Genomic DNA, 24,903 nt, shown 5'->3' with positions numbered 1-24,903 from the left:
AAGCGTCCTGAAAAAGGTAACACCTAAGATTAATTTCAGAGGATAACAGGACTCAGCCAGGTGAAGAAGAGGGCAACTGATAAAGAGAAGACAACAGGAGTGGGCATTGAAGCAAGAAAGAGGGTCCCATGGGGAAGGCACTGAAGGTTGTTTTTAAAAGGTAGATTGTGAGAAGCATATGGAATGTTCAAGTTAAACCATTCTATCAATTATGTGCAAGATTTGAAATAGGCAGGAAAACCTATGAAAAGCAATTACAGTCATACTATCTAAAAGCCAGAAACAGGTCAGAAGTAGTGGGGATGAACACATGTCTGCATAGTGGAGAGATATCGAGATGACCAACCAATAGATCAATAGATTGCATGGGGCATGACAAAGAGCCATCATCACAGCTCTTTAAGCTTGAGTAGTATCTGGCTGAACAACTAGTCACTCCAAACAAGATACAAGAAAGAAGGCTGGGGGATGGTAAGTTTGTTGTTTTGCTTTGTGGATGAAGAAGTGAAGTTCAGTATGGGACATGTTCCGAGCAAAGATACATACAGATCTCAAGTGAAGACAGACAGCAAGCAAATGGATATAGTGATACAAGTTATTTTCAAGGGAATCCTCAGGACTACTAATACATAGAATCAGAATTGATTACAGTCATCTAAAAAAAATGAGACGGGCTTCCCTGGTGGCGCAGTGGTTGAGAGTCTGCCTGCCGATGCAAGGGACACAGGTTCGTGCCCCGGTCCGGGAAGATCCCACATGCCACGGAGCGGCTGGGCCCGTGAGCCATGGCCGCTGAGCCTGCGCGTCCAGAGCCTGTGCTCCACAACGGTAAAGGCCACAACAGTGAGAGGCCCGCGTAACGCAAAAAAAAAAAAAAAAAAAAAGTAGTTAGGAATTCTAATCCTAGCTGGTTTCTACTCCTAGCTCTGCTCAAAGATCATGTGAACCTGAGCAATCAAAATGTCTCTCAACCTTTGTTTACTCACTTCTAAAAGGAAGTGGATTATAGACTTCTTATATATACTTAAATGGCTTAAAAATTAACTTGAGATGATAGTATGAGGGGTGTGTGTATGTGTATATACAACAAATTCAAAGATATACTCAGAGCAACTCTGGAAGTCTTTTGTGAATTTCTGTAACTGCAAGAAGAATGTTAACTTGGAGTATAAAAGGGCTCTTTCCTAAAACGCTTAACTGGATTATATGTAATAAATTATTTTTCTATTGAGATCATCACTAAGGCTACCAGAAATTCAAAAAGCAGTACTCGAAGAAAAATGTAGTATCTATGTGAAAATATGAAACTGCCGTTCAGGACAAAGTATTCATCTACTACACTGCCTCCCTTCTTGTACTTCTTAAAAATGCCTACCTACTATGGTTTAAACCATCTTCTGAGGGACTCCTTAAGTACAGATCACCATGCTCTGAATTATAAGAATGACTCCCACCACACTGGGCCACAGTTACAAGGGTGGATTTCTAAGGCTGGTTTACTGGTCTGTTAGACAGCCTGACAAAATAGCTCTATCAAATAATATAGGTAACCCAGAGTAAATGGTGACTCTGATCTGGCCAATAAAGTCTTCTCTTGGGGCTGTCAGTTGATGGTGATGGGAATAAAAGCAGCAGTGACGCAGTAACAGAGTCACTCAGGATGGCACAGCACCAGCACAGGCACTTACAAAAGCCTAATGCTAGGAGTGTCACAGGTTACCCACGTAGCTAGATCTGTATTATATATATTGTACATGACCTTCTGGTGGCCAGATATGTGTTGTATCCATAACTCCAGTCTACATCTCAATCTATCTGAAACCATGCAAGGCAGCCGTTTCTGTTGTATTGTGAAGTCTGGCTATCTAATAAGGCTCTTCTTTCACTGATTTCACCACTACCTTATAATAAAATTCTTGTCGACTAAGGGATTATTCCAGAATTCCTCTGTGCCTTACATCCTTAAAAAAAAAAAAAAAAAGTCTACCATACCTAACACTTTTCAAAAAGCTAAATGCATTCTATGTACCTTTTAGTAGGTCTCTATCTTCTAAAACTAAAGAAATAAAAATAATGACCTTCAGATTCTTTCCTCAGTACTAAAGATGTAAGTTTATACTGTTTTCTCTGTTAACAGAAGAACTCAATTAGATCTTCCAGAGCTGACATTAGCTTCTTAACATTTTTTTCTTTCTTGGCAAACATAATTTAGTGAGGGTCATTTTATGATAAAAAACAAATTAAAAAATGAAATATTGAAAGAAATAGGCAGACTTCAGTAATGTCAGAAGGTCATTATTTAGTCCAAACTAAATCAAAATTAGCCTTATCTAAAAAACCTCAGATATCTGATGACTATTTAACCTATCTTAAACCATTTACTTTAAATTTTCTACAGTATCCATTTATCAAGTATAATACAAGGCACTATTTTCATAAAGATGTTACAGTGATAGGATGGCCCCCAAATGTAAAGAGACTCAAAAAACAATTCCCAAACCCTTGGCAAAAGTAGAAGACAAAGAAATGTGACCTGCACTAAAGTCAGTTAAAACCTAAAAATAACTTCTTGAAGGTTCCCAAGACTATTTGTGTTACTGTTTCCCCCTATTTTTTCTTTTTCATTATTTTCATTTTATCTTGCACAGTAGGGAGATTTACATTTACTTAGACCTCTAAAACCGTTCTCTGGGTTCTATGAACATAAATAGAGTGAGAGAAAAGAAATGAAGGAGCACAACTTCACTTCAGTTTGAATGACATGAACAAAGCAAAATCATATTCAATAAACAAATAAACCACTGGAACAAAGATAAACAAACCCGTTTGAAAAATCTACTGTATAAAATGTACTAAATAAGAGTTGATATCCTAAAAAAACAACAACAACAAAAAACTGATCTTTGGCTCATTTTCTTTTTCAAGTCACCATGATCTTACATAGGAGAGTAGAAGGGAAACAAATAAACAAACAAAACTGGGGTTATGTAAAATGGTACAGCCACCATGTAAAATGGTTTGACAGTTAATCAAAAATTTAAACATACAATTACCATATGACCAAGAAATTTCACTCCTAGGTATATATCCAAAAAGCCTAAAAACTCAAATACATATACATACATGTTCACAGCAGCACTATTCACAATAGCCAAAAGATAAAAATAGCCCAAATGTCCACTAATGAATGAATGGATAAACAAATTGTGGTCTCTACTTACAATAGAGTATTTATTATACAATCATAAAAAGGAATGAGGCAGTACTGATATATGCTACAACACGGATAGCACATTATGCTAAGTGAAAGAAGCTAGGCACAAATGGTCAAATACTGTATGATTCCATTTATATGAAATACACAGAAAAGATAAAATCATAGAGACAGAATGCAGAAAGGTGGCTGTCAACGGCTGGGACGAGAATAAAATGGGGAGCAAGTGTAATTCGGGGTGATTAAAATGTTCTGAAACTATATAGAGGTGGTGGCTACACAACATTGTGATTGTACTAAATGCCAATAAATTGTTCACTTATAAAACGGTAACTTTATGTTATGTCAATTTCACCTCAATGTTTTGAAAACTTAAAAAAAACTGGGTCAGCTGTTAGAAGACACAATTTCTACACCCAGGTTGTAGGCCAACCACTTACAGCTGACCTCTCTGAGCCTCAATTCTTCATCTGTAAACGCGTTGGGAACAGATGATATCCAAGCTTCCTCTCATTAACTGATGTTCTATATCTGCAGCTCTGAATTTTTAAAGAATTGTATCATATAGGAATATATCTGAAAAACGAAGCATGAAGTACTGGTTTATGTTCTCAGCAAGTTTTACAGGAAAGTCATTAGAAAGTTTAACAAAATTGCTTCTCCTAATGACTTTAAAGAAAGTGGACATAAACATTAAAAGGCACGTCAATGAAGGCAACTCTGCAAGAAGTAAAACTAATGTGTTCTAAGATTGTAATTTTCTAGTAGTCAAGCTATATCCAAGGATACAAATTAGAGAATTTAACCACAATTATAAATAAACAAATCAATAGATGAAATTTGAGAATCTAAAAGAAAGACTGGATTAAATAACTCTCAGGCATTTTCCCCTAATATCAATTCTTTCAGGCTTTGAGAGGTGCTGAGAATCATATAATCTGCGGTCACTGAAAGTGGGTAGTCTATATTCCGATTTAGAGTTAATCTATATACACCTAAAAATAAGGTAAACCATAAAAATTAAAGAGCCTAACTAGTGTTCTCACAACGCTACTTCTACAAGTTAGCAGACTAAAGCCACATAAGCAAGCCAAAATTTTCCTCAGGAAGCAGCTTTGGATATATACTCTAACACAATAAATGTTCAGCTGAGTTATCAGAATTTACCACCATACAGTAGAGCAGAAATAATTTTGGCCTAGAAAATTTAAGCCAAATGATGTCAGCTGCCACAGCCAAAGAAAAATCTTATTAACATTCCTATGAATAGTCTAAATCTGTATTGGCAAAACTAAACTATGAAATGTCCCCACAAATGACTGAGACAACTGACTAGCTGTGCAGAGTTTTTTAATAAATATCAACTGACTTTTAGAAAAATGAGAACCATTCATACCCACCTAAACATAGGTAAATCAATGAATGCAATCCAAAAAGAGAAAAGGAAGTCAAGCACCATTTAGCATAATTGCTCCTCAGTTTTCATCTTGCTAATAAGCACATCTGAAAACTATGAATACAAAAGATACATATAAAAAAATACATGTCACAACCCAGCGTTAAAAGCATCCTTTTGATGTAACCTAAATCCCTATGACCCATCATAGGTATCATATGCTTGGTGTCACAACCTCAAAAAGTTACTTTTACTTTCATAATTCAAACACACGTGAAATAAAGTCACTGTATACAAAATCATCTACTTTTAAAAAGTACAAAAGCTTTGGGCTTCCCTGGTGGCACAGTGGTTGAGAGGCCACCTGCCGATGCAGGGGACAAGGTTTCGTGCCCCAGTCCGGGAAGATCCCACATGCCGCGAAGCAGCTGGGCCCGTGAGCCATGGCCACTGAGCCTGCGCGTCCAGAGCCTGTGCTCCACAGCGGGAGAGGCCACAACAGTGAGAGGCCTGTGTACCACAAAAAAAAAAAAAAGTACAAAAGCTTTAGTCATGGACATATATTTTGCTCAGTAAGGGCATATGGGTTTAAATTACTAGTTGACATGATATACTGTAATTATGCAAAAGTATATTTTCCACTAAGCATACAATTTTCTTATTTCTACATCAGGCTATTACCAAATTTACTACTTTACTACTTACCCTATTCTGACCAAAAATCTATTAACAATTTTTCATAATGTTTTTGAATGAACTCATCATTCAAAAGTAATTCCACAGTTCATTTGCATAACTAGGGTAGCTCTTGAACTCTGCAAGTATTATACTTTAAAACACTTCCTTTAATTTAAAAGAAATATAAATTTTCTGCACTCCACTGACAGTGATATCTGATGTTCTCATCTTCCAAGTTTAACAATGCAAAAAAATCAAGTTACATGTCAAATTAATCAAATGAGTTGCAGTAAACCAGTTTATTCTGACAACAAATTTGAATCAGTGTAACAATTATAAATTTCTAGTCTCATATATCGTTTATACTTTAGGGTGAATGGTTTCTTTGTGAAACTGACTTCAATTCTCTATGCATAAAATTCCAACGTATAAATAAGGGAAGTTTGCGTAAATAATATACAAGGTCCCTTTTCACTGTTTCTAAGTCTATACCATTTCTTCAATGTTGAAAAAAATCTGGAATTGGGCAATTAAAATTGTTCCTGAAAAGCATCAAGTGTAAAAGTAAAGAAACAGCAAAGGCTTTGCCATTGTTAGGTACAGCAAAGTGTCAAACTCACACAAGCAAGCACGCTCGAGTGAGCAGAGCTATGCTCTGCAGACCTAACCAAGCCTTGACACTCCACAGCCTCCTCCTGCCAGTGTCCGGACAAAAGAGACCAGGCCCCTAACCACTCACCTAGGAGCCTGTGGAACAGCAGCATGAAACTCTGGGCCTCTCCATGGATCTTATGCAACCAATCCAAACCCCTTAACAAAGAGAAGAATACAAAGCTAGGACTTCCTACTAAGTTCAACCCCAGGTCTTAAACTGACTCCTGAGAGCCACTCATCCAATTTCCAACTTTCATCCACCATGGGACTGCAGAATGTATTTTCCAGATTCATTATGAACCCACTATGCCCTGTTATCTTTGGTCACTACCAAAAGATAAATTTATTACAGTTATCAGTCCTCTCCTGGACTCTAACCACTGTACTGTTCTTGTTTTTTCCTCCTTTATCCAACCTCCCACTGCTTACCTTCCTCCCAAAACCTCCCTCTAGGTTTACTCTGCTCCAGGGTAAAAGTAAACGGATCTATATCATCAACAATTTCACTGTTTGCTTTAAGTAAAAGCTGCTTCTCCTGCCTCACTCTCAAAGGTTGCTTATTCTTTCATTTATCATGTACTCCAACTTCATGATGCAGGGTCATGTTCCTAACCATAACTCCCAGCCAGTTTCCCGTAAAAAGCAAAAAACAAAAAAACCAAAACCCTGCCACTGTGCAATTGCTGCACATTAGAATTCCCAGGGGCATTTTAAAGCCCCACTGCCCAGGTTACACCCCATACAAATTAAATCTGAATAGCTGAGGATGGGAGCTAGCCATTAGAATTTCCAATGTGCAGCAAAGTTAGGGTAAGAGCATTAGTAGTTTATAAAGTTCCCCAGGTGATTCCAAAATGCAGTCACAGGTGCAAACCACTGCTCCCCAGGGCACTACTAATCATTCACTCAAAACTCTTGACATGCTTCTGTCCTAAGTACGACATAACCTTGAATTATTTCAACATGCATCCACCCAACATTCTTTTTCTTTCTTTTTTTTGGCCACGCCGTGCAGCTTGTGGGATCTCAGTTCCCCAACAAGGAATTGAACCCGGGCCACAGCAGTGAAAGCGCCCAATCCTAACCACGAGACCAACAGGGAACTCCCAACACTCTACTTTTAATATCATAAGCATTTCACCTCCACCGACATTCACTGCAAGTCCATTTTAGCCACTTTAAGACCACACTCCAGACTTCATCACCCTGTCTTCTCTGAATGGGAAATGTGAAAATTAACTATCTTACTCTCTGATCACAATCTTCCAGTTCTAAATTAGTTAAACCTACTGCATCTATTTTTCGTTATCATTCAGAATTGCAGACACTTAATTCTACTTTCTCCTTACTTAGCCCACTTCTGCATTCACTTCCCTATCTAGACTGGACTCCACAGTTCACCATTTCAACCACTCTCTTGTCAATATCTTCATTTATCACATTACGTTGGCACTGTCTATTTATTTTCCTGTATATACCATATACCTAAGTCTCATGAGATCATAAAATGTATATGCTTTATTCATTGATGTATTCCTGTTGACAAGTATAACATCTGGCACATCCAGTATACTCTGAATAAGTATATATCGAATCCACAGATCTTCTCAGTAATCATCTAAATCAATGTGATATACACATCAATATTTTTTCCTAGTGATAATCTTCACCAGATTACCTTCCTTTCTTATCATTAATTGGCATCTTAATACTTCAATTTCACTTGCCCTTTGTTTCTGTGTCAAATCAATTCAGTGAGCACCTATCTATATGGCAGAGGGAAGGGGAGAAGACAGGAGTATAAAGTGTAACAATAAACACTACTGGAAAAATTAGATAAACACTTGAGAAACTTATAAAAGTGGGAAAAGATAATTTACAGCACCACTTTTAAGAGTAATTTTTGTAACTTAATGAAAATTTTCTCTCGTGTATTAAATATAAAGAAAGGTATAGAAGTATGTACCCAGACTGCTTTTAAAACAGAAAAAGCAAATACTTTCACTTCTTACTAAATACACTTTTGCACTGGTTTACTCTTCAAGCAGCATGAACTTTTTAAAAAATATATATTGCAAATAATACTTTATTCTTTTTAGATTACACATACCACTTTTCCTACAAAAGACACACCATATCCTTAACTCATTTTATTTACATTCAATTAACAGTCATTTAAAATGTTTACGTGAATATACTATTATGGATGTTTATTTCTATCAAGCAATGATCAAAAAGGCTGTCATAAAATCTGTACTCCAGCAAGTGAAAAACATGAAACTAACATCTTGTTTGAGAAAGCGACACAAAACAATTGGTCAAATTATGGTAATAACGAGGGAATAGCTTAACACACATAACCTTTAAAATGAACTGGAAAATCTTAAAAAACAGATATGTATTTGTATATTGTCAAAGTTTAATTAGGTAGTAAATAAAATTTTTAAAACGTTAATAAGTATAAAAGAAGGTGGAGATGATGAGAGCAGACACATTGCTGCAAGTGACTATGAAGAGGCAGCGGGACCATAATCAGAGATGATCCTCAAGAATATCAAGACTGAGCTGTGATTCCTGGACATGTAGTGTTGCTGAAAGAATAAGCCGGCCTAGTTAGGGATCTGCAAAGTCAAGACCCAGAGACTCAGAATGTGCTAGGAAAAAGTAATGGATAAGCACACCAATAATCATGAAATAATAGAGCCAGGAATTCAGGAGAAGGTAAACAGATTATTACAGACAGAGAGGGCAGGACTAGAAATAAACAGTCTCTGCTTTTGGAGGATTCCTCCTCCTCTAGGGGGTGCGGTTAACCATGAAAACACTCAAAGCATGGCAACTGAGGATTGGAACACTGCAAAATTTTAGGTTACTGTAGCTAGCTACTCCACTACAGAGCAGAGTGGTTTTTAATTACCTAGCACTGCTACAATGTAAACCAAATGCCTCATCACCCTCAAATTCTCAGTAAAGTCTTCTATCAACACACACACACACATCTAAATATGATAATAAAATTTAAGAAAAAAATTATTTTTTCAAAATTCAAGTTGGGGAAAACTATAATGGCTTAATTTCTGCTCTATTTTTATGTATTTAGTTTGTCTTGTTTATGTGATCCTTGATACCATTTCCTGAAGCTAATTACAGAAAATATATTACAAAATTTAAATATTTTTGACACAAAAAACACAGTCAACAAAAGAAAAATAAATTGGACTATGTCAAAATTTTTAAATGCTGTGCTGCAAATGATACCCTCAAGAAAATGAAAAGCCAACCCACAGAATGAGAAAAAATATTTGTAAATCATATACCTAATAATGAACTTCTACCTGGAATATACAAAGAACTGTTAAAACTAAGAAGGACTTCCCTGATGGCGCAGTAGTTGGGAGTCCGCCTGCCAACGCAGGGAACACAGGTTCGATCCCTGGTATGGGAGGATCCCACATGCTGCAGAGCAGCTAAGCCTGTGCGTCACAACTACTGAGCCCGCGCACCACAACTACTGAGCCCGTGTGCTGCAATTACAGAAGCCCACGCACCTAGAGCCCATGCTCCGCAACAAAAGAAGCCACCACGATGAGAAACCCGCGAACCACAACGAAGAGTAGCCCCCGCTCACTGCAAAGAGAGAAAGCCTGCGCACAGCAACAAAGACCCAACACAGCCAAAAGTATATAAAAATAAATTAAATAAAAACTAAGAAATAAATAATCTAATTTTAAAATGAGCACAAGATTTGAGTACACATTTCTCCAAAGAAGATAATATAAGTGGTCATAAAAAGCATATGAAAAAATGTTCAACATTATTAGACATTAGGGAAATGCGAATCAAATACACTACAAGATATCACTTCTCACCCACCGGATGGCTATAATCAAAAAGACAGATTATAACAAATATTCTTGAGGATGCAGAGAAATTAGAAGCCTCCTATATTGCTGGTGGGAATAAAAATAGTGCAGTACTTCTGAAAACAATTTACAGTTCCTCAAAAGGTTAAACATAGAGTTACCATATGATTCAGCAGTTCCATCCTTAGTATATACCCTAGAGAAATGAAAACATGTCCATACAAAAAAGTGTTCATAGCAGCATTATTGATAATAGCCCTAAAGTGAAAATAACCCAATATCCATCAATAAATGAAAGAATACACAAAATGTGGTGTTTCTATACAATGGATTACTAGGCAATAAAAAGAAATTTGAAATACTGATGCATGCTACAATATATATGAAACTTGAAAACATGTTAAGTGCAAGAAGCCAGTCACAAAGACCACACACTGTATGATTCCATTTATATAAAGTGTCTGTAACAGGCAAATCCATAGAGACAGACTTGTGATGATAGCCTGGGGCTCAAAGCAGGGAAGATTTGGGAGTGACAGCTAAAGGGTAAGGGTTTTTCTGTTTGAGGGTAATGAGTTCTACAACTTACTGTGGCAACAGATGCACAACTCTGTGAACATACTAAGAGCCACTGAACTGTATTCATGAATGGTATATAAATTACATGTCAATAAAGCTGTTTTTTAAATTACTACTTACTAAACAACAAAGAGAAGTAAAATAAATAAGCAAAAGAGGCTAAAGTCCAGACACACAGATCAATGGAACAAAACAGATTCGAGATAAAAACAATTCTAGAAATAAGTATCTAAAGAGATAAAGTGCAGAAAAGGCACTATCTTTACTGCAGTGGTTCTCAGCCAAGGGCAATTATTTCCCCAGGAAACATTTAGCAATGTATGGAGACATTTTTGGTTATCAAAATGGGGGGTGGGTATCACAGACGCTAAGGATTTTGCTGTGTGCATCCTACACAGCATCCTAATGCACAAGATAATCATCCACAACAGTGAAGAGGAGAAAGAGGATGAGAAAGAGGAGGAGGGACTTCCCTGGTGGTGCAGTGGTTAAGAATCGGCCTGCCAATGCAGGGGACACGGGTTCGAGCCCTGGTCCAGGAAGATCCCACATGCCTGTGAGGGATAATATAGGTTATGCTATTCCTGTACCTAGGTCAATGTATATGGATAAAGAAAAGAAAAACTAGATTTCCACCAACAGTTTGTGAGAATTTTGAAACGGCTGAAAATTATGTTGCTTGTAATTCTAATCATATTCTTAGAAATAATTAAACACACTAAAACTTGTATTTCTTCTAAGACATTTAACAACAAAAAATTATTTTTTAAATTACACTTAAATCATTCCTTTAAAAAGCTCTTTTTCTGAATAACAGAGTTCTAATTCATTACATTTCTTGAAACTACTACGGGAATATTTTAGTGAGGAAGGAAGCTTTATTCCACTATATTTTTCAAGGCCAGAAAGAAAACATCAAAAGGAAATTAAAATGTTGAATGCCCAGGTTTCTCAATAATTCTCCTCCTGTTCCATAAATATCTTGTTCTCTTTAGATTCTGTCACTTTAATACTACTAAAATAAAATCTATTATTTTGATATAATACAGTATTGCACTTGGCATTTCTAACCCAGTAATTTGTCTACAGCCTACCCACTCTATTTGAGCCACATTACAGTAAGTACATAAAGATCTTCAGGGGCTTCCCTGGTGGCGCAGTGGTTAAGAATCCGCCTGCCAATGCAGGGGACACGGGTTCGAGCCCTGGTCCAGGAAGAACTCACATGCCACGGAGCAACTAAGCCTGTGCACCACAACTACTGAACCTGCGCTCAGCCCACGAGCCACAACTACTGAGCCCACATGCCACAGCTACTGAAGCCCGCGCGCCTAGAGCCCGTGCTCTGCAACAAGAGAAGCCACCGTAATGAGAAGCCCACGCACCACAGCTAAGAGTAGTCCCCACTCTATGCAACTAGAGAAAGTCCACGTGCAACAAGGAAGACCCAATGCAGCCAAAAATAATTTTAAAAAAAATCTTCAAACACCAAGGTCATTCTCTATCATTACCTCATACTGAAAAATAAACTCAGTCACACAGCAATTCACCTTAAGCTCCTTTTACAAAAGTGAATCAGAAAGAATGAATTTAGTTTATACATTAGAAGACTGTTATTTACCAAAGTGTTCTCTACTACAGCACACAAAACTTTTATTACGGCAGTTAAATAGTGCAATGCAAGATAAAACAGGCCATATTCATAAGTGGCCCCCCTTCACCTCATTCATATAAGACTGTAACAATACAAGAATAATAGTCCCAATATTGACAATTCAACTTCTGCTTTTCCCCATAATATATAATACAAGGGGAAACTACAGTAAACAGGGTTAAATGTTCAAAGCACAGCCTAGCACTGAACTGTCACCAATCTCCTACCTCTCCCTTTCTTCTTATGAAAAGGAGCATCCTCTGAAACAGCAGGAGCCATGATGTATTAAGTGTTAGTATTAACTGTTTAGTGCTTTGCTAACCACTTTATATAGATTTCTAATTCTCACAACTCTATGACATAAGTTATATTACTAACTCTACTCTATAGATGAGGAAACAGCTAAGTCACAGAAGTGGACCATGAACTGAACTTGGTTTGAAATTTAAGCATGGGGCTTCCCTGGTGGCACAGTGATTAAGAGTCCACCTGTCAGTGCAGGGGACATGGGTTCAAGCCCTGGTCCGGGAAGATCCCACATGCCATGGAGCAACTAAGCCCATGCGCCACAACTACTGAGCCTGAGCTCTAGAGTCTGCGAGCCACAACTACTGAGCCCAAGTGCCACAGCTACTGAAGCCCACGCGCCTAGAGCCCGTGCTCTGCAACAAGAGAAGCCACCACAATGAGAAACCCGCACACCGCAATGAAGAGCAGCCCCCACTTGCCACAACTAGAGAAAGCCCATGCACAGCAACAAAAACCCAACGCAGACAAAAATAAATAAATAAATTTTAAAAATAAAAAAAATAGGGCTTCCCTGGTGGCGCAGTGGTTGAGAGTCCGCCTGCCAATGCAGGGGATGCGGGTTCGTGCCCCGGTCTGGGAAGATCCCACATGCCGCGGAGCGGCTGGGCCCGTGAGCCATGGCTGCTGAGCCTGTGCGTCCAGAGCCTGTGCTCCGCAACAGGAGAGGCCGCAACAGTGAGAGGCCCGCATACCAAAAAACTAAAAAAATAAAAAAAATAAAATTCAAGCATGTCCTGAACCATTATTTTACACCGACTCTTAAGTAGACTTTTTTAAAAAAAAGGATATGGAGGGGGATGGGCAAAATTCTGCACATATATCTAAGGAATCAAATAAAAGTGATTTATTAAGATTTAAAAATTCAACTTATTGGGCTTCCCTGGTGGTGCAGTGGTTGAGAGTCCACCTGCGAATGCAGGGGACGCGGGTTCGTGCCCGGGTCCGTAAGATCCCACGTGCCGCGGAGCGGCTGGGCCCGTGAGCCATGGCCGCTGAGCCTGCGTGTCCGGAGCCTGTGCTCCGCAATGGGAGAGGCCACAACAGTGAGAGGCCCGCGTACCACAAAAAAAAAAAAAAAAAATTCAATTTATCAGAAAAACCTGAAGTAACTAAACTGACACTAATATCTTAGTCCTTGGTACCCCTTAAGAATCTGGTGTAGATTTTGTAGGTATTAGTATTCAGATAACTTTCAAGGTATATTCTAGACTTGGTACAGGTTCAAACAAATTTCCTTCATGTTCCTGAAGGCTGTACAGTAACAACTCCACATCAAAACAATGACCCTGAAAGTACTACAAGATGCTCTTAATTCACAATAAAAAATAAAGCTCAACATTGTTCTCTGTTAACTCAGAGATTATGAGGCTTTTTAATCAATATAAATTCAGACAAGAGGTATACAATCACAAAACGAAATTATACTGAACTGTATTATTTAAAAATATATACAAATTGTTGTATACATTCGCCTTTTAAATTTTTAAGCAATGGAAAGTATTTTTAAACCCATTAAGTGGAGTATAACTTAAAAAATAAAAGTTAAATTATTGTGGCCTCTTTAATTTGCTGGAGGTGGGGGAAGGAAAGGGTGAAGGTTAGGGGAAAAAACTGAGAAAGCAAGCACGCCTACAGACATAGAGGAGAATAATAAAAGAGGTGAGGGAAAAAATCAACACATCCACAAAGCAACAGCGACAAGGGGGAAAAAATAAGTATAGTAAGGAAAATAGAGACAGACACAGATTCACCCACAAAGGACCTTGATGGTATAATCTTCAGCTAACTAAAATGTTATTATCACATGAACACTCCACTCTTTTTTTTTTTTTTTTTTTGCGGTACACGGGCCTCTCACTGTTGTGGCCTCTCCCGTCGTGGAGCACAGGCTCCGGACGCACAGGCTCAGTGGCCATGGCTCACAGGCCCAGCCGCTCCGCAGCATGTGGGATCTTCCCGGACCGGGGCACGAACCCGCGTCCCCTGCATTGGCAGGCAGACTCTCAACCACTGCGCCACCAGGGAAGCCCAACACTCCATTCTTTGAATATAACAATGTATTGTACTATTACATGAATGCAGATAAGCAGCTCCTGAATAAAGGAACTGAATTTACATTCTTAATACCCATATTTAGATGTATAAGTACAAATCTTATTTGTAATAACTTAGCCCTAAGTCTTTTTCTTAACCTACTACACAGTATACTAATACCAATCAAGCTAACTACATAATTTTTTTAAACAAAGTATTTTAACATTTCTCATCTTTCTATTCCCTATAAAAAGGAACAATTCAAGAGAAAAGCTTAAATAAATTCTGAGCTACTTTACATAGAACTTTATCAAATTGACAAGAACCTTAGTACTTCCCATAGCAGAAAACTACACAACACCGGCATCTTTTTAAAGCATGTGAGATTATACTACAACTTTTCCCTTTCACTTCATCTATTGTAAAACCTTTAGTGGGCAAAAGAAATTATTGTTCAGTCAAAAGTTCTAGTTATGACCACAGTATACAAGTGTCACCTCTCTTGATTTCCTCCTGATATTTAGTCTAGATCTAGCTCTTAGTGCAATACATAATTTAGAAAGTTAATAAAAACTGAGAAAGGGAAGAATTAGATCATCTGCATCAAAGGGGATTACTTTGTTTAATTTGACATTTTAAAACTTCCTCAATAAAACAAAGACAAAATACAAAAAACAACTTCAAACACATTCTAAGTTATAAAAAATAAACCACTTGTTATTTACTTCTGAGGAAATAATAATTAAAATCTAGTTATTTCTTGAGTTTTATTGTGGGAAATACTGTGTGCAGTACTTAACATGTTATTTCACTTAATACTTAGAACAACCCTATAGGGTATCATTAATTTAAAAGTTACACAGATGAAAAAACTGAGGCTCAAAAAGGTTAATAACTTTCTAAGGTCAAAATACTCTGAAGTGACAAAACAGATTCAAATCCAAATAATCTGACACCAACGGCCACACTTAACCAAAAGCATACACTCTTCTTCAGAAACTAAGAATGTCCAATTTGTGATTAGAAGATATATATGTGGCAGGGTTTAGGGGGAGAGAGAGAGAAGAGAGAGATAGAGATGATTAACACTCTGAGTCCCAGTACAAAGGCAATCTCACTAACTTCTGGAGTTCTACAAATTTTGCATTAGTGCCTATTATTTGTTTGAATATTCTGAGCTATCAGACATTAACTGGTAGAGCTTTTATAAATTATAAAATATTCTTAAGCCTAATTGATTTTTCTAAAATTTTTATATAATCAACACACCCACTATTTGTAAAGTCCATTATTTCAGTTTCTTTTTCTGTACCTTTGTTGTGTTCCACCTTTCAAGTTGTCGCCAACCTCCCTCTAGACCACTTCCTCTTATTCTGCTAACTCTTACCAGGATTAGACTATTTCAACGGTTTGAGTGTTGAGCACTTAGGTAGTACTCAAGAAAAAGTGTATGACGTTAGTAATTAACACTGGACATTAAAGGAGCTAGTTATACTAACAGTTGTGATCTGATTAAACACCCTGAGGAAAGTTCTGAGGAAGAAAAAATGCCACCTCAAATAATCTCAGGAAGAGAAATCAAGAACAAATTCTGAAGTACAATATTACGACTTGGAGAAACATTAGATAATACATAATATCATAGTATCTTAAAATCAGACCATTATTTCCCAAAATCTATGTAATAACTAAACTGAGGTGAAATTTTATTTCAGACTTAACTCTTCCATTAAAACTGTACAACTTCAGTTTTATAACTTCCAAGCCTCAAATGATCGTGAATCCAAGAGCCATTCTCCATACATATCCTGTTGTCACACAACTCTGGCCTGAAAATAAAAGATGTCACAATACAAAGAATCACAGACTCGCTCACCTGCCAAACCACAGCCAGGCTAAAGATAGCTCCAGGGTTCCAAGAGCAAAACCAATTCAGGTTTAAATAGAGTAACATTCAAGGACTCTCCAATAATGCAGGGCTAAGGTTGAAACAGGATTCACCGTAGGAATTTCACAGCTGCATCAGAATTAAAAGGTCCCTCAGGAAATTGGAGAAAACAGTGCAGTAATCTAACAATGGTGAATTATTCCAGATGATTGTATATGAGCCTCTGGTACTAAATGAAAGATCATTAAACCAGCTGCAGAATTATTTTATTGAACTTTTCTGGTACATATTATTTCTGAATATACAGTGGAATTATAGATGGGTGAAATGATCTAACAATGCTCTAAGAGTGACATTGAGAGGTATTTTAGGTAAGAGATCGTGGTAGCAGCTGCCCTCCTAGAAAACGTACCCCCCAAATGTCCAACTTTTTGAAATTCATGACTAAATTTTTACTCTTACTTGCAACTTCGAGACAACATTAAAGGTCATACAAACACGAAACACTCAACAAAGCACCACAAAAATCTGCATTACTGTACTATTATAAACAAAGCTTTAGGTTTATCTAGTTCAGGAATACAAATGAAATCATAAAAAGTAAGTAGTAAAAACACAAAATAAAATCCAAGTTGTTCTTGCATTTATGATTTGTTACATGAAAATAACATCAATCTAATCAGATTCTTCTCTGTAGGAAAAATTAAAACAGAATTACATTCTAACTAAATGCTTAATGTTCACCTTTTTTTTTGGTCTAACTTTTGTGTGCGTGTTTTGTGATCCCAAACATAGTATTCAACCACAGTGTACTATTTTAAAAAGCCTAATGGACAGAGATAATAACCAGTCCTTGAAGGGTAATTAATGTGATAGTTTAAATTTATCAAAGACGATTTTTGTCTTAGTAATTTTTCAATTTTACTTTCATTTTGCTGGAGGGAATATTCAACATTCTTTTATTGACAGATATTTAGTGAGGACTAAGCGTGAAGCTCTCTTCCAGGCACTGGGAATACAATGGTAAGCTGCACATTCAGGAGTTTACACGAATATGTAACATACAGGAATATGTAACATACGGGGTAGGGACCAAGTACTACTTCTACCAAGGTAATGGAATTCAGCTACGTCTTTCAGTAAAATCTGGTAGACCTCTTAAGGAGATATAAAGAGTCTTTTCATAAAAACAAAACAAAAGACAAATTCACTTTTTTTTTTTTTTTTGCTCCTCTGTTCTCTTGTGTTTTTTTTTCCACTTCTCACTGTGAATTAGCTTGGAGCGAAGAGAGACAGTAGAAATGGGCTGACTCTTCAGTTGTAAGAAGCAGCTCATTTTAGAGCAGCCATGTCATCCAAACTGGTAGTTTTACCTGGAGTTAACTAAAGCAAATGCAAGTAATTACCTTTTAATTACATTCTCCAACCTTTTATTCCTCTTAGTTTTTCACCTTTTAATTACGTAATTTGTTTTATTCTGACAAAAGACCTCAAAGCTTCAGCTGAATGATGGCCAAAGTGGCACCAGTTAGCTCTGATAGTGAATTTTCTGAGGGCAGGTTTCAGGTCAGACACAACTGCAGCACCAGAACTTAGCATGTGCCTACCACAGAGTAGGGGTATTTATGTTTGGTGAACAAAGTGATCCACAAAAATTAATCTCCATTAGTACAAGTTACAACCAAAGCCTTATAAAAATTGTATTAAACAATTAAGAATTAAGAACTTATTAATTTATTTCTTAAGAATCGACCAGGATTTTAATAATTTACCAGGGTTGATTAAAAATAAAGGATTTCTTTTCCCATGAATATTTCACACTGTGTATACACAAATGACTACTAACCCTCAAATAAGTAACCTTTTTCAAAATATTTTTTGGAACTGCCCTTTCAGAAATTCTCTGGAATCAATTTACCAACCACACAAGAAGCTATCCTTATTATTACTCGGCAAGACATGCTCTCAGTCTATTTTTTTTCCTTTCCCTTCTTTTAGTCTAGTCCCTGCCTCTCTGTAACTGCAGCAATGGCCAGGGGATACCCTCTTTCTCCTGGGATCCACTGAGAAGCTAGTGAGCCATAAAGCTATGGAGCCTAGAACCTGAATTCATATTAGTGCAAGACATATAGAGAACAAAACTGATGTATTAAACACTAATATTTGTATAATGATTGACAGTTTACAAAGAATTTTACTCCCTATCATTTTATTTGATCTTCATAACAATGTGAGAGTAGCTAGGAAGGTGCTATTATTATCCCAATTTCACAAAGAAGGAAACTAAGGGTCAGGAAGTTCAAACAACTTCCCCAACGTCACATCATAAATAAGTGGTGAAGTTAAGACTCATCCTTAGAAATGCCTAACATATAGGTCATATTCGTGTAGCCTCACTATTGTGGTAGTTGATAGACAAAGTATGCATCACCATGACTTCAACCTATTACTCAAGTTTCAACCATTTTTTAACATGATAAAACAGAGCTGTCCACTTGCTTTAATTCGAAGTTCCCTCTCCTCACAAATATATAAGGCATTGTAATATGAAAATTAAACTTGACTCAGAAAGTCAATGTTAGAGTTCCATCAACTGAGGGAGCACTTGATGGTCTGTGAAACCGCAGTATTTCAAAACACAATTTAAAAAACCATACCCTGAGAACCTCACTCAGGAATGCCATAAAGTCACTTAGCTTTGCCACCAAATGGCTAATTAGTGAGTAGCCAGCATTGGCAACTCTTAACGATGATAGAACCTGTTTTCTTCCTCTTCCAGAAGCTCATGCTCCCTCCTTTTCCATTATTACTCAGCTAACAGAGCTTACTTGATCCACCTAAAACGATCTACTTCAAACATCCTCGCATACCCCTTTTTTTCTCTCTTTACTCTAGACAATACTCTTTATTCCACAGTTAAACTAGAAATGACACTAAACATAAGCATGAGCACATCTAATAACGTGATTAAATTAACAGATAAAGCACCCTTTATAATCTGTAAAAGTGTATACATGTGCTGGTAGTTACTACACACAGAAATGTAAACCCACACACTTTGCAGTGGCCTTATGATTCACAAACCAATGCCTTGTACCTTTAAAACTACAAACGTCTGTACTTTAATTCCGTATTTCCTCAAATAAATAAAAGTAATTTTATAAACTTGTAGCAATTAAGGCAAAACTTTTAAACACAGTGGACTAGTTAAGAAACTTTTATCAATTTCTATGAAACACTGGTCAACAAACTTTGGAACAATCCATCTGAACACTGGTATCTCCCTACCTAGGACTCCCAAGGATGGTTATAGAAATCTAAAACCTCTATTTTAATATTCTGAAACGCCAAATGGAAGACCTACATTTATCTAATATAAAGTTGTAGAGTTTAACTAAAAAATCACACATTTGCTTTTGTTTGCAATTCTGTCAACCAGCTAGCTAGTTGATAATCAGAAGTGATGAAAATACGGTATATGCGTGCTAGAATAAGAAAATATAATGGAAATAAATACTAAACAAATATAGTTTATTTGTAAGCTCTCTGAAAGTCTGGAATCTGTGGGAGGAAAATAAAACAAAGGCCCTTTAGAATTCTTGAGAAATGGTTGGCAATACTCAACTTGGCTTGTCAAAAGATGTAGAGTGGCAAGCCAGCCTCATTCTAGACAGTAATGTCCTTCTTCCCTTATAAAATCTCTTTCCCACCTCTTAACATCCTTTGAATAGCAATGGGCCTATGCTTCTTGTTCTGGTTAGTAGCCTTTATAATGTCATTAACTAATAATGAAAGAAAGAGCTCACGTCACACAAGGAGTAACCCACCCCAAGAGTATTTCTCTTAACTAATGTATTAACCAACAAAATCAAGTCATAATTTTTTCTTAAGCACTTACTATGGGCAAGAGTGTGTGTGTGTGTCTTTAAAAAGAGCTCTGAAAGTCCAAAGACTCTCCCTTAATGCACAACTCATCACATCTCAGGATTTCCCAAAGCGAAATACAAGAAACTCTGTAAGTATCTGTATTCGTCAGGGTTATCCAGAGAAACAGAACCAATAGGAAATTTTTTTAAGATTTATTATGAGGGCCTGGCTCACAAGATTATGGAAGCTGAGAAGTCCCACCATCTGCTGTCTGCAAGCTGGAGAGCCAGGAAAGCCAGTGGTGTAATTCAATCCAAAGGCCTGAGAATCTGGGGATCTGACGGTATAAATCCCAGTCCAAGGGCAGGAGAAGATGAAATGAAATGTCCCAGCTCAAACAGTGATGCAGGAAAAAAAGGGGCAAATTCTTTCTTCCTATTGTTCTACTCAGGCCCTCAAGAGATTGGATGGTGCCCACCCACACTGGGGAGAGCAATCTACTTTAACAAGCCCACCAATTCAAATCCTAATCTCATCCTCATCCAGCTGCACCATCACGGTGGTACCCAGAAATAATGTTTAATGTGGCACCCCAAGGCCAATCAAGTTGACACACAAAATTAACCATCACAGTCTCTATGCAATTTGACACAAGTTCTAACACATTCTTTGACAGCAAATCACCTATCAAAAGCTATAAGAAGTCCTTTTTAACTTCCGTTAGGCAAATCTTCCAAATTTATTTGAACTACAAAATTTTACTCCCTTAATTATTAACCTGGGACCTCTAAAAGTACAGCAGTTTATGCCTTACCCATCTGTACCATATTTGTTAACCACAAAATCAAGAATGAATGTTAATATATTAAAAAATCAATAAATCTTTATGGAAATAACTTAGCACAACTACAATTTTTATGTAACATTTACTAATGCTCCACATTTACACACAACCCAAACAACTACTAAGTTTAAATAAGTACGATTTTTATTCACTATTTTTGAAAGCACAAGTGTCAACAGGCTGGTAACTGGTTTTTATGCACAGACAATCTCTAGAGTATGCCACAGCAGTGGTGCAAATTCAGTATATTTTCCTACATCTTCTATAACTTTAGTTCTCTATGATAATACATGCTCAGAAATAATAACCCCAGTAGCTTTTTAAAGTGTGTGTAATGAAAATTCACTAATAAATATTTCATTATATTTGAATGTTGTGAAAATTCAGATTAATTGAAACAAGTTCTCAGGTAAACATCCTATATCCTAAGTCTGATATGTGGAAGTTCACTCCTATTTAAAAAAAACGAGTGGGTGGGGCTTCCCTGGTGGCGCAGTGGTTAAGAATCGTCTGCCAATGCAAGGGGCCACGGGTTCAAGCCCTGGTCCAGGAAGATCCCACATGCCACAGAGCAACTAAGCCCGTGCGCCGCAACTACTGAGCCTGCGCTCTAGAGCTCGCAAACCACAACTACTGAGCCCATGTGCCACAACTACTGAGCCTGCACTCTAGAGCCCGTGCTCCGCAACAGAAGCCACAATGAGAAGCCTGCGCACCGCAACAAAGAGTAGCCCCCGCTCTCCGCAACTAGAGAAAGCCTGCGCGCAGCAACGAAGACCCAATGCAGCCAAAAATAAATAAATAAAAGAAAGATAAATTAAAATAAATAAATAAAATAAAATCTCTCAAGAGAGCTGAAAACTATCCATAGAGAGGAAAATGGTCAGAGTTCTATACTGAGAGTCAGGAGATGGGATTCTAGTTTTACCTTTGCTTCGAATAATTGTTTGGCCTTGGATAAGTCTCTGGGCTTCAGTTTTCTCATCTATAAAATGACTACTCACAACCACAGATGAGATCCAAGTACCATTTAATGTGGGCCTTACTTTGGAGAGGTAATCCAGTGTAGTGGTTAATGATAAACTCAGCAGAGACTGCCCAGGTTGGAATCCCGGCTCTTCCACTTAAAAGCTACGCACAGCACGCACGCACGCGCGCGCACACACACACACACACACACACACACACAGCAATAAAGCACATCTAACTAATATCACTGACTTACTGTTTAAAATATTTCACTGAAAGATGAAATTATTTTAAAATACAGAAGCTTCAGGGAGTTCCCTGGTGGCCTAGCGGTTAGTATTCCGCGGCTTTCACTGCCGTGGCCCGGGTTCAATCCCTGGTCAGGGAATTGACATCCCGCAAGCCGCGTGGCACAGCCAAAAAATAAAATAAAATAAAATACAGAAGCTTAGAAAGTTCAGCCTTTCCAAATCAAGACTCTCATTTTACTAGCAAGCACTGAGTTCATGTGAAAGCAGTACAACTCTTCAAAGGCTGCTAACCTAAGCCAAATTTAACCAAAAGATTATCTCATAAAATAATGTACATTAGCAACACCACTGAAAATTTATTATAAGGCTAATTATTCCCAACAAAATATCACACTAAAGGTAAAAATAGAACTTCTGCTACTTGCCTTTTTTTTTTTAACCTAATACTGCTAATGACAACAGAGCTTATGATATACCATAATCTCTGTGAATAAAATTAACCATGGGAATAAAATTAACTACAGGAATGAAAAAAATAATCTGTAGAATTCAGAAATATAAAGTGAACTACAAACTACTAGAAATAAGTAGTTCATGAGTTAAAAATCAACCAATAAGTATTTACCAGGCCCTCCTACACCAGGCTGTGTGCAGATTATTAAGTACAAATACCAAAGTATGAAGTTCCTCAGAGTTAATAAGGCTGGAAAGGCAAGTCCTTTATTATCACATTTTCACACAACAAAAGCCACTCATCTACAAACATTTTTATGTCCTCGTTAGCCCAAGTAGGAATACTTCTCACTGCCCATTAAAATTGTTTGCTATCCTTAGTTCAGCCCACAAAGATGCCCAAACTAGTCCGTGACAGCTGACATTGGAAGCTTCACAGGACTTAAAGTGAGTATAGCTTCTAAGATATTTCCTCAAATCCACAAGCTTCAGAATTTATCTTCAATGACACCCACACTAACATATACCACAACACATAACTGTTAACTTAGGTCAAGTACCTACTTACAACAATTTCGTTCTTTCCCTTAAAGTACTGCTAGTAAAGGCAAACTCTACTTCTTCAAAAAGTCTGCTTTTTGCAATGGTCATCAAGCACTAGAAAAGGGAAATTGATTGGCTAGTCATAGTTGCCCTACTTCCATTTCAGAACCAAGGGAAAAAACTGTTCCACTGAGAGTACCAAGGAAGTCTTAAGCAAATCAAGAGGATAGATGCTAAACTCAACTTCCAGATTCCTACGATTTAAGCGAAAGGTGACAGGGTGTGGGAGAGGGAGGTGATGTAACTGGGCTATCGAAGTATCCCCCTGAGAAAAAGAGGTCCTCTTCACGAAGCAGTCAAGGTAGGGGGTGGGAAACAAACCGGTCTGGCCGAGTGACAAACCCAGGATGCTGACCGAGCTTGGAGGTGGAGGGCCCTGGAGGCCAGAGACCCGCGAAGAGAGAGACCTCGAGAAAACCGTAGGGGAACAGGAACCAGCAGCAACGCGGAGAGACCGACACTGCCACAGACCAGCGTGTAAGGGGACGCCACGAAGGGAGCGGCGAGTTAGGAGACAGCGACGGCAGGAGGGAGACCAGTGCCAGGGGCGACGAGCAAGTGGCAACTGCGAAAGAAGAGGCACAGGCAGCCGGAGGTGGCGGGACTGTTGAGTCAGCACAGCTCCTCTTCAGGGGGCACTTGTAGGATCCCCGCTCTACTCGGGCCCCGGGGCCCGCTACCAAGGGTCGAGCCCGCAGGCGGCGGAAATAGTTATCCGACCGGCAGGCGCCGGCCCCTTCCCCATCTCACAGGTAAACACTGGCCGCCGTCGCCGCTTACCTCTGTTAACATTATTACACCCCGGGGAAGTGAGCTCCTTCCTAGCCTCGCCGCATGGCAACAGCCGTAGCAGCAGCGAAAACTGCCTGAGCCGCCGCCAACGGCGGCAACAGCTCCTTCAGTCCTCTCCCGGGCGGCGGCTTTACTCGGCTTCGCTGGCTTCCCCCCGGCCCGGCAGCTCTCGACGGACGCGCCGCCATCTTGGAAGAGCGACGTCCGCGTCTCCCCGCGACGTGCGCTCCCATTGGCGGGCGCAGGGGCAGCCGGCGTCTCGTGACCGTCGCCATAGCGCCGGCGCGAGGGGAAGTGGAGGCGGGTGGTCGGAGACCCAATCGGCGCCAGCTGAAAGGGCCCTGGGGCAGGGCGCAGAGGCCGACTTGGGACCGCTGGGAGGGCAAAGAGGCCCAAGCGCGATGCCGGCCCGGGAGTCCGCGCACGCGTCCGCGGCGACCGCTGATCCTCCGCCGCACGCCGGGGTCGGTCGGCGCTGGGGTACAGCGAGACGGGCAGAGGCCGAGGCTTCCATGGATGGCGCTGCGGACCTCGCGCGTCTCGGGGACAAGGCGGCAGATGTCCAGTAGAAAAACTTCCCTCTCGCATATCTCCGGCCCCGCGGCGACCCAAGAGCAGGAGGGGGATGTTCGGCTTTCTCCACTGTCTGGGGCTTAAATATGAGCTGAAAGTGCTCCCTGCTCAGCCCCTCTTTCCTTCTAAACTTTGACAGAAACTTTCCTTTGTCCTTACCAGTCCTCAGCGTGTTCTCTTCTGGGGTGCGCGACAGGTAGTAGAAGTGATACAGGCATATCAGCTTTACCCCGGTCGTAGCAGAGTGTCGCTGATTCGGTGTTTGGCCAGCACCTGTATAAC

The 24,903-nt window shown here is 38.8% G+C and overlaps 1 protein-coding gene across 6 annotated transcripts in view; it reads right to left on the bottom strand.

The window, feature by feature from the left end:
* Window positions 1–24,285, bottom strand: part of SNX13 (sorting nexin 13) — a 138,084-nt gene extending 113,799 nt beyond the window's left edge. For 5 of the 6 annotated variants that reach the window (XM_060020409.1, XM_060020407.1, XM_060020410.1 and 2 more), the window contains exon 1: window positions 24,037–24,166. In XM_060020409.1, coding sequence (XP_059876392.1) covers window positions 24,037–24,048 — 12 coding nt within the window. In that variant the 5' untranslated portion in view covers window positions 24,049–24,166. Of the gene's footprint in view, window positions 1–24,036 lie in introns of all 6 variants that reach the window. The other variant, XM_060020411.1, reaches the window with a different exon arrangement.
* Between the last annotated feature and the right edge of the window lie 618 nt (window positions 24,286–24,903).

This window comes from Delphinus delphis, chromosome 9, assembly GCF_949987515.2.
Source record: "Delphinus delphis chromosome 9, mDelDel1.2, whole genome shotgun sequence".
NCBI lineage: Eukaryota > Metazoa > Chordata > Mammalia > Artiodactyla > Delphinidae > Delphinus > Delphinus delphis.
Note: the sequence above shows the minus strand (reverse complement) of the source record. Positions and strands in the feature narration are given on the sequence as shown.